Below are 15,437 nucleotides of genomic sequence, written 5' to 3' on the forward strand. Positions count from 1 at the left end.
AAGCAGAAAAGTAAGCAACGTAATGATGGTAAAATAATAATAACAACAACAGCCCTGACCGGTTTGGCTCAGTAGATAGAGCGTCGACCTGCAGACTCAAGGGTCCCGGGTTCGATTCCAGTCAAGGGCATGTAACTTGGTTGCGGGCACATCCCCAGTAGGGGGTGTGCAAGAGGCAGCTGATCGATGTTTCTCTCTCATCGATGTTTCTAACTCTCTGTCCCTCTCCCTTCCTCTCTGTAAAAAATCAATAAAATATATAAAAAAATAATAATAATAACAACAACAACAATAATAATAACAACACTAAAAGGAAAAGCAAAAAGAAAAGTCACCAACGACTGGGAACGGGGGAGAGAAAGGCTGGGGACCAGAAGCCAGATAACCAGTCTGATGGTGTCTGAGGCTGGGGCCTGGGCTCCTGGGTCTGAGGGAGGAGGGCTGGGGGCCTGGGCTCCTGGGTCTGAGGGAGGAGGGCTGGGGGCCTGGACGCCTGGGTCTGAGGGAGGAGGTTGGGGGCCTGGACTCCTGGGTCTGAGGGAGGAGGTTGGGGGCCTGGACTCCTGGGTCTGAGGGAGGAGGGGCTGGGGGCCTGGACTCCTGGGTCTGAGGGAGGAGGGCTGGGGGCCTGGGCTCCTGGGTCTGAGGGAGGAGGGGCTGGGGGCCTGGGCTCCTGGGTCTGAGGGAGGAGGGGCTGGGGGCCTGGACTCCTGGGTCTGAGGGAGGAGGGGCTGGGGGCCTGGGCTCCTGGGTCTGAGGGAGGAGGGCTGGGGGCCTGGACTCCTGGGTCTGAGGGAGGAGGGGCTGGGGGCCTGGACCCCTGGGTCTGAGGGAGGAGGGGCTGGGGGCCTGGGCTCCTGGGTCTGAGGGAGGAGGGCTGGGGGCCTGGGCTCCTGGGTCTGAGGGAGGAGGGCTGGGGGCCTGGCCTCCTGGGTCTGAGGGAGGAGGGGCTGGGGGCCTGGGCTCCTGGGTCTGAGGGAGGAGGGCTGGGGGCCTGGCCTCCTGGGTCTGAGGGAGGAGGGGCTGGGGGCCTGGGCTCCTGGGTCTGAGGGAGGAGGGGCTGGGGGCCTGGACCCCTGGGTCTGAGGGAGGAGGGCTGGGGGCCTGGATCTCAGGGTCTGAGGGAGGAGGTTGGGGGCCTGGATCTCAGGGTCTGAGGGAGGAGGTTGGGGGCCTGGACCCCTGGGTCTGAGGGAGGGGCCGGGGCGGGACTGCAGGGCCTTTTAACCCAGAATTGACTCTCACCCGGGACAGGACAGGACAGACCTAAGAGCCCAGGTGTGAGACTCCCCAACAATCTCCGGAACCTTCTCCCCTTTTCCCCAGGACCCGAGTTCGGGACCCCAGGTCCCCACCCCTCAGACCCTGCACTGGCGCCCGCCCGCTGCCCCTCCCGGAGGCCCCACTCACCAGCAGCACCAGGCTCCCCCAGGCCCCGAGGCCCCCCCCAGCCCCCGTCATGCCTGCGGGGAATCTTGCGGCCTCGGCGGGACCCAGGTGACCCGTGCGGGCCGTCCACCGGCTGGACTGTAAATGCGGGCATTCCCCTCTCCCGGCCCCGGGGCCGAGGCCACAGGTCGGCTGCGGAGGGAGGAGGAGGAAGTGAAGCTCCCGGGAGAGCGCCCGCCCCGCCCCGTCCAGGCCCGGGTCGCGGCCTCTGGACCCTCCTTTGCCCCCGAGGGGCCCCCGGGGCGGCGCGGTGGCGCGCAGGGCGGGGGGGGGGCGCGCCCGCGGCCCAGCCCGTCCGCTCCGCTCCCGCCGCCCGAGGCCGTGCGTGTGGGTGTGGGCGCCCCGGGCGGTTCCCGACGCCGGGTCTGGGCACGTGCGGGTCCGGGCGCCCGGCGAGTCCTTCCAGCGCCGGCCCTGCCGCCCCGGGACCTAGCACCCCCCGGCGGGGCTCACCCCGCACATCTCCGACCATCGCCCTCCCGGCAGCGCGGGGCCCGGACCCCTCGCGGCTGAGCGGGGACTGGGGTCTGCGCGTCGGGTTCAAGGAGACCGCCACCCGGGCTGGGCTCCGCGCAGGCGCACTGCGTCCGCCCGCCGCACCTGGGACCAGGTCTCGCTGCACCTTCTGTGGGGGAACCAGCCAGGACCCCCGCGCACCCCTCCCGTCGCGGCCTTCCCAGCCTCCCGGCGGGCGGGGGCCAGCTCGGAGGGCCCAGGGAACCCACGAGGCAGGAGGATGCAGGGGTGGGGGTGGGGGTGCGGGTCGGGGTGGGGGTCCTGGCTGCCTTCTCTCACCGACTGAGGAAGAAATAGAGCAGGACTGGGGCGGCCTGCGGAAGGGGGGGTCCTGGTGACATCAAGGCCCCCAGCTCAGTTCCCCAAAGCTGCCACCACACCCTGGGGTTCTTGGTAAAGCCATGGTTGCCTTTATTTACATTTTTTTCTTTCTTTAATTTTTGTACACATATTGATTGATTGATTGATTTCAGAGAGGAAGGGAGTCCTAACCAGTGTGGCTCAGTGGATAGAGCGTCGGCCTGCGGACTGAAAGGTCCCGGGTTCGATTCCGGTCAAGGGCATGTACCTTGGTTTCGGGCACATCCCCAGTAGGGGCTGTGCAGGAGGCAGCTAATCGGTGTTTCTCTTTTATCGATGTTTCTAGCTCTCTATTCCTTTCTGTAAAAAATAAATAAAAAATATATATTTTTTAAAAGCAGAGAGGAATGGGGAGGGAGAGAGAGAAATATCAATGAGGAGAGAGAATCACAAATCGGTGCCTCCTGCACGCCCCCTACTGGGGATGGAACCCTCAACCCGGGCATGTGCCTGAAATTGAACCCTGACCTCCTGGTTCATAGGTCAACACTCACCCACGGAGCCACTCTCTGCATTTAGCTACTATTTCCCCCCCCCCCCCCCCCCGCAATCCTGCCACCCACGCCCCCAGCCCTGGGCCACCCCCAATCCCCCCCCCCCCTCTCCTGCCTCCCAGCCGGACCTGCAGCCCCTCAGGGCCTCTAGGAGGGGCCTCGTCCCCGGGGAAGGTTTCAAAGGGCGGAGGCACCTTGTGGGCGCTAAGGCAGCTTCCGCCTGCTCCCCCCCCTGCTCCGAAGGGCTGAGGGGGGGGCGGTCGCTGCTCTGCAGGTGGCCCTGGTGATGCCCAGGCCTGCCCACCCGCCGCAGCTGGGCACAGGCCGGCACAGTCCCTCGCAGACCGCAGAGGGAGCAGCCCTGGGTGCGAAAATAACGGGACGTGGTCCGGGGCGGACGGACAGAGGGACGTGGGATGCGGCTCCTTAGCTCTTTCCGCTGGGGCGGGAGCTGGTTTGGGCCCTTTAAGAGGGGAAGAGAGCAGGTGCTCACTTGATTACCCCCACGTACTCCGTCCTGAGCCCCCCCACTCTTGAGGGCGCTCAGGGTCATGGGGTCCTGGGTAGCAGGTGGTTGGGACCCCCGGGGGGGGGGGCAGGGTCTGAATGAAAGCATCCCAGGCCCACAGGGCACCTGAGATTGAGAAGAGGTTCCCGCCCGCCCGCAACAGCTGCCCCTCGCCCTCTCCAGGCTGTGCCGCGCATTCACGCCTCATCAGGCCCGGCTTTGCTCTGTGGTGAGTGGGGACCCTGGCCTGAGGGTGGAGCAGGGACTGACAATCAGGGGTGGGCTCTGGGGGACCCTATAAACACATTATGGATGCAAGTCTCCCCTCAGCTGTAAGAGTCCCCTAAAGCTTTTCATGGGTGGAGAAGTCTCCCCTCTGTTGTAAGAGTCCCTAAAGCGTGTCATGGGTGGAGAAGTCTCCCCTCTGCTGTAAGAGTCCCCTAAAGCTTTTCATGGGTGGAGAAGTCTCCCCTCTGCTGTAAGAGTCCCTAAAGCGTGTCATGGGTGGAGAAGTCTCCCCTCTGCTGTAAGAGTCCCTAAAGCGTGTTATGGGTGGAGAAGTCTCCCCTCTGCTGTAAGAGTCCCTAAAGCGTGTCATGGGTGGAGAAGTCTCCCTTCTGCTGTAAGAGTCCCTAAAGCATGTCATGGGTGGAGAAGTCTCCCCTCTGCTGTAAGAGTCCCCTAAAGCGTGTCATGGGTGGAGAAGTCTCCCCTCTGCTGTAAGAGTCCCTAAAGCGTGTCATGGGTGGAGAAGTCTCCCCTCTGCTGTAAGAGTCCCTAAAGCGTGTCATGGGTGGAGAAGTCTCCCTTCTGCTGTAAGAGTCCCTAAAGCATGTCATGGGTGGAGAAGTCTCCCCTCTGCTGTAAGAGTCCCCTAAAGCGTGTCATGGGTGGAGAAGTCTCCCCTCTGCTGTAAGAGTCCCTAAAGCGTGTTATGGGTGGAGAAGTCTCCCCTCTGCTGTAAGAGTCCCCTAAAGCGTGTCATGGGTGGAGAAGTCTCCCCTCTGCTGTAAGAGTCCCCAAAGCGTGTCATGGGTGGAGAAGTCTCCCCTCTGCTGTAAGAGTCCCCTAAAGCGTGTCATGGGTGGAGAAGTCTCCTCTCTGCTGTAAGAGTCCCTAAAGCGTGTCATGGGTGGAGAAGTCTCCTCTCTGCTGTAAGAGTCCCTAAAGCGTGTCATGGGTGGAGAAGTCTCCCCTCTGCAGTAAGAGTCCCTTACAACACATCATCGCTGTAGAAGTCAGGCAGGGTTTGGAGAGCAGCTCTGACCCCTTCATGCCCTCCAATGCAGACCCCGAGGCCCAGAGAGGGACAGTGGGCTGCCCAGGTCACAGGCAGGACAAAGGCCACCCCTGGGTTCTTTCTCCCTTCTGTCTCTGTCCCCCCCCCCTTGCTACCGACCCCTTCCCAAAGATCCCCTCATCTTTCAGTCTCCTCACCTCCCCACCTTCTCCTCTGCTGACATTGTATGTCCCTGGAATGGGTTGAATTGTGCCCCTAAAAACAGGTGTCCAAGCCCTGGCCAGTGTTGCTCAGTGGATAGCGTGTCAGCCTGCAGACTGAAGGGTCCCAGGTTTGATTCCAGTCAAGGGCACATGCCCGGGTTGCAGGCTCAATCCCCAAGTGGGGGTCGTGCAAGAGGCAGCCAATCAATGATTCTCTCTCACCATTGATGCTTCTCTCTCTCTCCTTCTCTCCCATCCTCTCTGAAATCAATAAAAATAAATTAAAAAAACAAAACAAAACAAAAAAACACAGGTATCCAAGTCCTACGTCCCGGTCCCTGTGGAGGTGACATCATTTAGAACCCGGGCCTCTGGGGACACAACAGGAGATCACCCTGGATTCAGGGTGGACCCTACATGCAACCAGCGATGTCCGTGGGAGGGGACACAGGGGGAAAGCCGTGTGGACACGGACGCCCAGGCCGGAGGGACGCGCAGGGGGCTGGGGCCACCGGACGCTGGAGAGGCAGGAAGGACCCTCCCCAGGGCCTGGGCGCCCTGTGGCCCTGCCCAGCCTTGACATTGGACGTCTGCTCTCCAGAACTGAGAGAGACCACACTCCTGTTGGTTTAAGCTCCCCCCCGCCCCGCAGGCCCCACCATGTATGGTCATTTGTGACGGCAGCCACAGGAACACACACAGGGACCAAGTGTCCTCCTGGCCTCAGATCTAGAACCTCATCCCAGCCGTGGACACAGGGATCCCGCCGCCATCCAGGCCCCTGGGAGAGAGTCCTTGTCCCTCACGCCCTGGGCCCGGGGCCAATTCCCTGTGCCTACAGCTAAGGATACCCTGTGGCTCGCTCACAAATGTCGCCCGAGGGTGAATCCCAGTCAGTGTTCTCACACAACAAGGAAAAGGCCTGGCTGGGCGTGGCTCGGCAGCAGAGCATTGACCTATGAATCAGGATTTCATGGTTTAATTCCCGGCCTCGATCCCGTGTGGGCGTGCAGGAGGCAGCAGATTGATGTTTCTAACTCTCTATCCCTCTCTGTAAAAATCAATAATAATAATAAAAAAAGATAAATTCCTTACAATGAAACTTTAAAAAAAAAAAGGAAAAACTTGCCCTAACCGGTTTGGCTCAGTGGATAGAGCGTAGGCCTGCGGGACTGAAGGGTCCTGGGTTCGATTCCAGTCAAGGGCATGTACCTTGATTGCAGGCACCTTCACCAGTAGTGGGTGTGCAGGAGGCAGTTAATGGATGTTTCTCTTTCATCGATGTTTCTAACTCTCTCTCCCTCTACCTTACCTTCCTCTCTGTAAAAAAATCAATAAAATAAATTTTTTTAAAAAGGAAAAATTTTGCCTGGTCAGCGTGGCTTATTGGTTAAACCTTGACTCAGGAACCAAGAGGTCACCTGTTCGATTCTCAGTCAGAGCACATGCCCCATGCCCGGGTTGCTGGCTTGATCCCCAGTAGGGGGCGTGCAGGAGGCAGCCGATCAATGATTCTCTCTCATCATGGATGTTTCCCTCTTCCTTCCTCTGCCTCTAATTTCAGTAACAACACGGATGTTTTCAAACGGAAAATGTTGTTGTGAGGAAGAAAAAGAAGAAATACCCTTTTGCTGTGACTGTGACCACGCCTCCCGCCCCGCCCCCAATAACGGAGATGGCTTTTCCTGGTTCCCTTTACTCAGGCCACAGGGAAATAGGTCAAGGCCAGAGGGAGGGGTCCGCAGGCTGGGGAGCACGGGAGCTCACAGGAGCGGGCAGGGCTGGGGAGGCCCAGCCTGGGCCTGGCTGAGGGGCCTGGAACCCAGGATCAGAACCCAGGGGAGGTGTTCGGAATTCTGCACACGGTTCCCACGGGTGGACGGAGGCCTGCAGACGGGAGTCCGGGAGCCTGGCTCGGCCCCCACGGGCGGCGCCCGGTCTGGGCCCGGCTGAAGGCCCGGGTCCCTGCAGGAGGGGAGAGGGCGGACGCCGGCCATCGGGGCCCCGGGTCAGTGGGTCTTGAGCTTGGGGCTCTGGAGGGCCGACAGGGTGATGAGCAGCTGGGCGGCGTAGTAGGTGGCCATGATCAGCAGGCGGCCGTGGGCCAGCGGCTGGACGAAGGTGTGCCAGGACAGCAGGCAGTCGGAGGCGGCGAAGAGCAGGGCGCCCCAGCGGGCGCTCCCGCCCCTGGCCAGGCCGCGCCACAGCATGGTGGACAGGGCCAGCGCGTAGGCCGACAGGGGCAGGACCAGGTCTGGCGGGAGGTGCAGCAGCAGGAGGCCGGAGAACGGGAGCGAGGCCAGGACGATGGGCAGCAGGAGGCCGGGCCGCAGGGGACTGAACCCGAAGGCGCAGGCGTACAGCAGCTGGGCCAGGCCGAAGGAGAGGGCGCCTGCGGGCAGGGGGTGGGGCACCCGTGAGACCGCTTCCCTGCGTCGCCCTGCCAGCTCCCACGGTCCCTGGCGGTCCGCTTCCCCTGCCCTTGGGCCAGGCGGTGTCCTGGGTCTGTCCTTCCTCTGCTCAGAACTGTCCCTCGACCCCCATCTCCTCTGCTCCCCACTTGGCTTCAATACCAGGTCTGTTTGGACGCACACACCAGGCACACCGACCCCAGGGCCTTTGCACCTGCTGGTCCCTCTGCCTAGACCCGTGGTCGGCAAACTCATGAGTCAACAAAGCCACATACCAACAGGACAACGATTGAAATTTCTTTTGAGAGCCACATTTTTTAAACTTAAACTTCTTCTAACGCCACTTCTTCAAAATAGACTCACCCAGGCCGTGGTGTTTTGTGGAAGAGCCACACTCAAGGGGCCAAAGAGCCGCATGTGGCTCGCGAGCCGCAGTTTGCCGACCACGGGCCTAGACCATCCGTCCTTCCCGCACCCCCTTCTCTGTGAGGCTGTCCTACTCAGGACTGTGACACGGGGACCCCACCCTTCCTCCACGCCCACCACTCACCCCTGCTCAGGTCCGGCTGAGCTCCCCAGGCGGGGGCGGGGTGTGTGCTGGTCACTGCGGGGCCCCAGGGCCTGCGCACGCCCCCTGGCTCCCGGCAGAGGCTATCAGGGAGCCGCCCCTGCACCCGGGGCCCCCATTGGGGGTGGGAAAGGGACAGTGCGGCCCGCTCACCCCGCTCACCATAGAGGAAGCTCTCGGGCCAGATGAGGAAGACATCGCCGAGGGCCGAGAGGAGCAGGGCCACCTGCAGGCGAAGGCTGTAGCCCCCGCCGGGGCCGGGGCCGGAGCCGGCCCGCAAGAGCCCCACCAGGCTCAGCACCGGCAGGCACTTGACCAGGGCGCCCACCCTGGACGGCGGGTCCTCAGGGATCCAGAGGAGGAAGTAGGTGGTGCAGGTGAGGAAGAAGGGGCTCAGGCTGCCCAGGTGCGGCTGCTTCCGGACAAGGTGAGGCTCAGCCCCCGGGAGGAGGCTCCAGCCACCCCCAGCCCTGGCCAGGACTCAGGTCTCGGGGCTCCCACCCCACCCCCACTCAGGGCCCCCAGGACAGGCCCCACCTGGCCAGGCCTCAGGTCTCGGGGCTCCCACCCCACCCCACCCCCACTCAGGGCCCCCAGGACATCCAGCCCCATGGAACCCAGCGTCTGGGGAGGCCAAGACCCCCAATTCCTCCAGCCTACTGGGGTCCCCGGGAGCCCAGGCCCAGCCCCCTCCCGCACTCAGGGGCTCTCACTTGGGCTGAGGAGTGAGGGTTGCGGGGCGGCCCCTCTTTCCGGACGTCCATGACAGCCTGAGACCCCCCCACAGAGTGGCTGCAGCCCGGGCACCAGCGGCTTTGGGGGTGGAGGGCGGGCGTGCGGTTACACGTTAACCCGGGGAGCGTCCTGTGGACTCTGGGACTGATAACAGCGCAGGGAGATGCGTCCCGCCCAGGGATGGCTCTGACTGGCACCCACAGATAGGGTGCCCATCCCGGAGCAGGGGTCCCCCCTCCCCAAATGCCCCTGCCCTGGACCCCGGGGACCAGGTTTCCCCCCCATCGCTGTGGGCTGAGCGGGCCAATTCCCCTCGCAGCCCCGGGCACAGCCCAGCCTCCTTCCCCAGGGGACGGGGCCACCATCACCCTGTGGCCGGTGGAGGGACCCCTTCTCCCTCCCCCTGCCCCCTGGTGGGGCATGCACCGCCCTCCTGTGAGGCCTGCACGCCCCCCTCCCCAGCACCTCCACACAAACACTTCCTGATCTAACAAATGCCAATGACGCGCGCTCCGAGGTCACCAGCAGCCTGGGGCCCGCAGCCAAGGGCAGCCTGGGAGGCCAGATCCAAGGCTGCCCGGGCCTGTGGGGGGGCTCTTGGTCTGTTCTTGGACTGAATCCCCCCCTGCACGCACACCCAGGGCCCCACTTCCCTGGCCGCCCCCCAGCACGCACCGCGCCACCACGGGGGCAGGGGCAGGCCCTGGGCTGCGTAGGGTCCCCTCCGTGGCCGGACAGAGGAGGGCTGAACAGCGGACACGTGATGTTGGGGTGACTAAGGGCACCCCGGGCAGGCAAGCATGCTCATTCCACCTCATTAAAACGGTAAAACCCTCTGGGCTCCCAGCGGAAGCCCCAGGGCGGAGCTGTTCCCACCGGGAAACCTCCGGGGCAGGCGCCGCCCGCCAGGGGCAGGGACGCTGGGCCAGCCCGTATGGAGGAAAACAGCGCAACGTCGCCTAAGGAGCTGACACTCGGCCTGAGGAAGGGACCATCACCACCTGTCATTTTAAAAATATATTTTTATTGATGTCAGAGAGGAAGGGAGAGAGGGAGAGGGAAACATCAATGATGAGAGAGAATCATGGATTGGCTGCCTCCTGCACACCCCCCACTGGGGATCGAGCCTGCAACCTGGGCATGTGCCCTTGACCGGAATCAAACCTGGGACCCTTCAGTCTGCAGGCCGATGCTCTATCCACTGAGCACACCAGCCAGGGCATCACCTGTCCTGTTACTGAAATGGGGGGAGGGCAGCCGGCGGGACCATCGGCCGCCTTTTGGGGACACCTGCATGAGCGCTGCGCCCCGAAGGCAGAGTCCAGGGAGAGGGAGGTGCTGGCTGCAGACGCCCCTGGATCAGCCGGACCTGAAGGAGCCCCTTGAGCTGCAGCCACAAAGAGCCGGGACCCGACTCCTGTTGGAGCTCAACCCACCAGAGCGGGGCTCCCAGCCCTCAGAACCCAGAGGCCCCCCTACACACACGCCCCCTTCCCACAGGGTTCTCGTCACACGCCCCCTTCCCACAGGGTTCTCGTTCCCTCCAGCCGATGGGAACTGCCCCGCGTGGGCCCCGCAGCCCCCGCGATGCCGCCAGGCCGGAGAAGGAGGCGGGGGGGACTCACCGCACACCTGGGGGCTGGCCCAGGCGGGCCCCCCTGGCCAGCTGGCTGCCCTGCCAGGCGCCGTCCTCCCCATCGGACTCCCCAGAGCCCTGGCCCTCCTCCTCCTCCTCGTCGTCATCAAACTGCTGGATCCGGTCCTTGTAGCAAATCTCCAGCAGGTTGGTGTTGGGCTGCAGGGGACGGGGGGCAGGGTGGGTGGGCGGCACTGCCCACAGCCCCCCACGCCCAGAGGACGGGGCGCCACTCACGTTCTCGTTGTCAGCGTTGAGGGAAAAGGTGATGCTGGCGGTCTTGTCGAAAGGCGCGCTGGGGAGAAGCAGGGGGGTGAGGAGGCGGAGACAGGCTGAGGCGGGACAGGCTGCCTCCTGCTGCTCCTTCCCGCACGCACGCGCCCTGGCCATCCACCACCCGCAGCTACGTCTCTGCCATGGTCCCCACTGGCTCACTCCCCGCGCGGCGCAGCCCGTGTGGACGTTGGTAGAGCTGACGTCCTGCCCGGGCTCCTGTCCAGCCCTCGCCCAGGTGCCCGGGGGAGCGGGCGGAGCAGGAACCCTGTCTCGGCCGTGCCCGCCTGCCTGTCCCTGGAGCCCGCTGCCCGCCTCAGGGCATCACGGGCTCTTTCTTCAAGAGTGACCTCTTTCTTCCGCTCAGCGGGCACCTCCCTCCAGGCCCCGCAGCCCGGGGTGCCCTGACACCGGGCCATGAGTGGCCTGCCCGGCCGGGGGCTGAGTGGCAGGACCAGACTCAGCAAGGGGGCCCCACCCTGGCCGGTGTGGCTCAGTGGAGCGCGTTGGCCCGGGGACTGAAGGGTTCTAGGTTAGATGCCAGTCAGGGCACATGCCTGGGTTGTGAGCTTGATCCCCAGTAGGGGGTGTGCAGGAGGCAGCTGATCAATGATTCTCATCATTGATGTTTCTCTCTCCCCCTCTTAATAAAAAAATATATTTTTAAAAAGGATGAAATACAGTTGCAATTACCCCCAAAAAGAAATACCCTTTTGCTGTTGTGATGCCCCTCCCCCACCCCTCCCCAAATAAAGGAGGTGCTGCTTCCTGGTCCCCTTTGTTCAGGCAGCAGGGAAAGAGATCAAGGTCAGCGGGCGGGGCCAGCGGACTCCGGCCGGGCTGCCCAGCTGCCCCGAGTGACGATGAATGAATGACTCCTCTGACACGTTTGCTGAGAGAGGGCTAAGGGGCGCCCGGGCTAGAGGAACCAGCCAGCCCCGCCCGCGGGCCTCGTCAGGCTTTTATTGCATCAGCGTGAGATAAAGTTGACCTTTCGGATACAATCATTTGGGGAAGTAATCTTGGGGGGCACATGTGTCTGCAGTGTCCTCTGAGCAAGGACACCCAGAGATTCAGCATAAGGGTTCCGGTGAACAGCTGGGGGTCCGCAGGAGCACAGACTTGTGGGAAAGGTCACGAACAACCTGGGCCAGTGGGAATCCCGATAAACGGGGCGGGATTTCGGAATTTCCTCCTCACAGACTTTCCAACCGTCTCCCCTGCTTCCCACAGACTCCGGAGGCCCCGGAGCTCACAGGAGCGAGCAGGGCTGGGGAGGCCCAGCCTGGGCCTGGCTGAGGGGCCTGGAACCAGGATCAGAACCCAGGGGAGGTGTTTGGAACTTGGCGGTGCCTTCGGAATTCTGCACACGGCTCCCACAGGTGGACGGAGGCCTGCAGACGGGAGTCCGGGAGCCTGGCTCGGCCCCCACGGGCGGCGCCCGGTCTGGGCCCGGCTGAAGGCCCGGGTCCCTGCAGGAGGGGAGAGGGCGGACGCCGGCCATCGGGGCCCCGGGTCAGTGGGTCTTGAGCTTGGGGCTCTGGAGGGCCGACAGGGTGATGAGCAGCTGGGCGGCATAGTAGGTGGCCATGATCAGCAGGCGGCCGTGGGCCAGCGGCTGGACGAAGGTGTGCCAGGACAGCAGGCAGTCGGAGGCGGCGAAGAGCAGGGCGCCCCAGCGGGCGCTCCCGCCCCTGGCCAGGCCGCGCCACAGCATGGTGGACAGGGCCAGCGCGTAGGCCGACAGGGGCAGGACCAGGTCTGGCGGGAGGTGCAGCAGCAGGAGGCCGGAGAACGGGAGCGAGGCCAGGAAGATGGGCAGCAGGAGGCCGGGGCACAGGCCGCGCCACAGCATGGTGGACAGGGCCAGCGCGTAGGCCGACAGGGGCAGGACCAGGCTTGAGGAGAAGTGCAGCAGCAGGAGGCCGGAGAACGGGAGCGAGGCCAGGACGATGGGCATCAGGAGGCCGGGCCGCAGGGGTCTGAACCCGAAGGCCCGGACATAGAACAGCTGGGCCATGGTGCAGGCGAGGACACCTGGAGGGCAGGGGGTGGGGCACCCGTGAGACCCGCTTCCCTGCGTCGCCCTGCCAGCTCCCACGGTCCCTGGTGGTCTCACTTCCCCTGCCCTTGGGCCAGGCAGTGTCCTGGGTCTGTCCTTACTCTGCTCAGAATTCTAAAATCTCTCAACCCCCACATCTCTGCTCCCACTGGGCCTCAGCATGGAGTCTGTTTGGACCCACACACCGGGCACACCCGCCCCAGGGCCTTTGCACCTGCTGGTCCCTCTGCCTAGAACAGTGGTCGGCAAACTGCAGCTTGCAAGCCACATGCGGCTCTTTGGCCCCCCTAGTTTTTAGCAGAGGCCAGCTTAGGAGTACCCCAATTAAGTTAATAACAATGTACCTACCTATATAGTCTAAGTTTAAAAAATTTGGCTCTCAAAAGAAATTTCAATCGTTGTACTGTTATTTGGCTCTGTTGACTAATGAGTTTGCCGACCACTGGCCTAGACCATCCGTCCTTCCCGCACCCCCTTCTCTGTGAGGCTGTCCTACTCAGGACTGTGACACGGGGACCCCACCCTCCCTCCACGCCCGCCACTCACCCCTGCTCAGGTCAGGCTGAGCTCCCCAGGCGGGGGCGGGGTGTGTGCTGGTCACTGCGGGGCCCCAGGGCCTGCGCACGCCCCCTGGCTCCCGGCAGAGGCTATCAGGGAGCCGCCCCTGCACCCGGGGCCCCCGTTGGGGGTGGGAAAGGGACAGTGCGGCCCGCTCACCCCGCTCACCATAGAGGAAGCTCTCGGGCCAGATGAGGAAGACATCGCCGAGGGCCGAGAGGAGCAGGGCCACCTGCAGGCGAAGGCTGTAGCCCCTGCAGGAGCCGGGGCCGGAGCCGGCCCGCAGGAGCCCCACCAGGCTCAGCACCGGCAGGCACTTGACCAGGGCGCCCACCCTGGACGGCGGGTCCTCAGGGATCCAGAGGAGGAAGTAGGTGGTGCAGGTGAGGAAGAAGGGGCTCAGGCTGCCCAGGTGCGGCTGCTTCCGGACAAGGCGCGGCTCAGCCCCAGCCCTGGCCAGGACTTAGGTCTCGGGGCTCCCACCCCACCCCACCCCCACTCAGGGCCCCCAGGACATCCAGCCCCATGGAACCCAGCCTCTGGGGAGGCCAAGACCCCCAATTCCTCCAGCCTACTGGGGTCCCCAGGAGCCCAGGCCCAGCCCCCCTCCCGCACTCAGGGGCTCTCACTAGGGCTGAGAGTGAGGATGTGGGACCGCACCTCTTTCCAGACGCCCATGTTCGCCTGCGACGCTCCCCGCTCAGAGTGGCCCATACATGGCACCAATGGTTTTGGGGGTGGAGCGACGGCAAGTGGTTACTCGTTAACCAGTTAACCGGGCAACCCGGCAGCGTCCTGTGGATGAACTCGGGGACTGATTCAGCGCTGGGAAATGCTGCCCCGCCCAGGGATGGCTCTGCCTGGCAGGGGTCCCTCCTCCCCCGCAGCCCCCCAGCCTGGACTGCAGCCAGGCCCAGCACTCCTTCACCAGGCGATGGGGGCACCTTCACCCTGTGGCCGATGGAGGAACCCCTTCTCCCTCCCCCTCTACCCCGCCCCCCTGCACTGGCCTCCCTCCTGTGGGGCCTGCACGCCCTGCCCAGCGCCCCCATAGGAACACTTCCTGGTCTAACAAATGCGGAATGACGACCTGACCTGCCCTCGAGCTCACCACCAGCCCGGGGCCGCGGCCCTGGCAGCCTGGGAGGCCCAGACCCAAGGCTCCCGGGTGCTCTGGGTCTGCTCTTGTTAATCCTCACCGATGGCAGTCAGGGCCCAGACCTCACCTCGGCTGCAGACTTGATCCCTGGCCCTGGTCAGGGCAGGAGGGTGAGGCAACCAATCCATGTGTCTCTCACATCATCGATGTTTCTCTGTCTCTCCCCCTCCCACTCTCTCTAAAAATCAATGGGAAAATGTCCTCGGGTGAGGGTTAACAAAAAAATTAATGATTGATTTAAAAAGAACTTTATTGGTTTTAGAAAGAGGAAGGGGGGGGGGGGAGAGAAAGAGAGAGAGAGAGGAACACACTGACAGGCTGCCTCCTGTAGCACCCCAACCCAAGTTGAATGTCGGGATCAAACCAGCAACCTAGGTGTGTGCCCTGACCTGGAATCCACCCGCCACCTTGCCGAGCAGGAATGACACTCCTAGGGAGCCACACACCAGGGCGGAAAGGGCTGATTTTTTCTTTTTCTTAATCCACTGATTTTAGAGAGAGTGGGGGAGAGAGGGAAGACAGAGAAACATCCATGTGAGAGAAACTCATCCATTGGTTGCCTCCTGCAAGAGCCCAGACCAGGGCCTGGACCAGGGAGGAGCCTGCAACTGAGGTCCGTGCCCTTGACCGGAATCGAACCCGGGCCCTTCCACACGTAGGCAGAGGCTCTGTCCACTGAGTCACACCGGCCCGGCCTGGTCTTGGACTGAACCCCCCGGCAGGCACCACCGAGAGGCCAGCCCGGCTTCCTGGGTCACCTCCCACCCCCACCTCCCACCAGAGGGGGGAGGGTCTCCCCGTGGCTGGACAGAGGGCGCTCAACAGCACACACGTGAGGCTGGGTGACTAAGGGGGCCCCGGCCACGGCTCTGGAGACCAGGCCAGGCGAGGCCGGGTGATGCTCAGGGCGCTGCCCCCCCGCCCCCCCCCCCAGAAGTCCAGGTCTGAGCAGCAGGGTCTTAAACTGTCTCTTTTATTCATTCATTTATAGTTGAGTATGAAACAGCTGGGCACCCACACACACGCACGCGGCCTGAGAGGGCACTGGGTCAAGGTCACTTGGCAACTGGGCTGGACCCCAGACCCTCAGGCACTGGAGGGGGACCCCAGCTAGACCCCCACCAAACCCCCGCCCAGGGTCTGTGGGAGGCGCAGGGGTCTCGTGAGTGTGTCAGGGCCTCGTGGGAATGTCACCGGAGAGACAGGACCCGCCCCCCAGAGCCGCGGGCCAGGCGAAGGGCCCTTGAGCTTCCGGCCTGGGGAAA

At 63.5% G+C, this 15,437-nt stretch overlaps 4 protein-coding genes across 11 annotated transcripts in view; all 4 read right to left on the reverse strand.

Moving 5' to 3' along the window:
* The window catches only part of PTPRH (protein tyrosine phosphatase receptor type H), a 39,832-nt gene extending 38,115 nt beyond the window's left edge, over positions 1 to 1,717 (reverse strand). For 2 of the 6 annotated variants that reach the window (XM_079800837.1, XM_079800838.1), the window contains exon 1: positions 1,411 to 1,711. In XM_079800837.1, coding sequence (XP_079656963.1) covers positions 1,411 to 1,461 — 51 coding nt within the window. In that variant the 5' untranslated portion in view covers positions 1,462 to 1,711. Of the gene's footprint in view, positions 1 to 1,410 lie in introns of all 6 variants that reach the window. The other 4 variants (XM_079800842.1, XM_079800840.1, XM_079800843.1 and 1 more) reach the window with 4 other exon arrangements.
* Positions 1,718 to 6,273: 4,556 nt separating this feature from the next.
* LOC307116490 (lysoplasmalogenase TMEM86B-like) lies at positions 6,274 to 8,573 on the reverse strand. Of its 2 annotated transcripts, none has more exons than XM_079800519.1 (3): positions 8,463 to 8,528; positions 7,912 to 8,164; positions 6,274 to 7,162 (listed from the first exon to the last, which is right to left on the reverse strand). In XM_079800519.1, exons 1-3 carry the CDS (start codon positions 8,511 to 8,513, stop codon positions 6,780 to 6,782), a joined length of 687 nt encoding a protein of 228 aa, XP_079656645.1. In that variant the 5' UTR covers positions 8,514 to 8,528; the 3' UTR covers positions 6,274 to 6,779. The 2 variants fall into 2 exon arrangements, with proteins under 2 accessions (XP_079656645.1, XP_079656646.1); XM_079800520.1 differs by having other exon boundaries at positions 6,276 to 7,162; positions 7,912 to 8,161; positions 8,463 to 8,573.
* An 893-nt stretch (positions 8,574 to 9,466) lies between these two features.
* LOC307092285 (serine/threonine-protein phosphatase 6 regulatory subunit 1-like) lies at positions 9,467 to 11,116 on the reverse strand. Its single transcript, XM_079759526.1, has 2 exons — positions 10,358 to 11,116; positions 9,467 to 10,279 (listed from the first exon to the last, which is right to left on the reverse strand). Exons 1-2 carry the CDS (start codon positions 10,508 to 10,510, stop codon positions 10,106 to 10,108), a joined length of 327 nt encoding a protein of 108 aa, XP_079615652.1. The 5' UTR covers positions 10,511 to 11,116; the 3' UTR covers positions 9,467 to 10,105.
* A 218-nt stretch (positions 11,117 to 11,334) lies between these two features.
* Positions 11,335 to 13,977, reverse strand: LOC307092284 (lysoplasmalogenase TMEM86B-like). 2 transcript variants are annotated; one of them, XM_079759524.1, is made up of 3 exons: positions 13,674 to 13,977; positions 13,182 to 13,434; positions 11,335 to 12,430 (listed from the first exon to the last, which is right to left on the reverse strand). In XM_079759524.1, the coding sequence occupies exons 1-3, from the start codon at positions 13,725 to 13,727 to the stop codon at positions 11,910 to 11,912; spliced, it is 828 nt and encodes a 275-aa protein (XP_079615650.1). In that variant the 5' UTR covers positions 13,728 to 13,977; the 3' UTR covers positions 11,335 to 11,909. The 2 variants fall into 2 exon arrangements, with proteins under 2 accessions (XP_079615650.1, XP_079615651.1); XM_079759525.1 differs by having other exon boundaries at positions 11,336 to 12,430; positions 13,182 to 13,431.
* Positions 13,978 to 15,437: the final 1,460 nt, after the last annotated feature.

This window comes from Cnephaeus nilssonii (genome assembly GCF_951640355.1).
Source record: "Cnephaeus nilssonii genome assembly, chromosome: 20".
In the NCBI taxonomy this organism is placed as follows: domain Eukaryota; kingdom Metazoa; phylum Chordata; class Mammalia; order Chiroptera; family Vespertilionidae; genus Cnephaeus; species Cnephaeus nilssonii.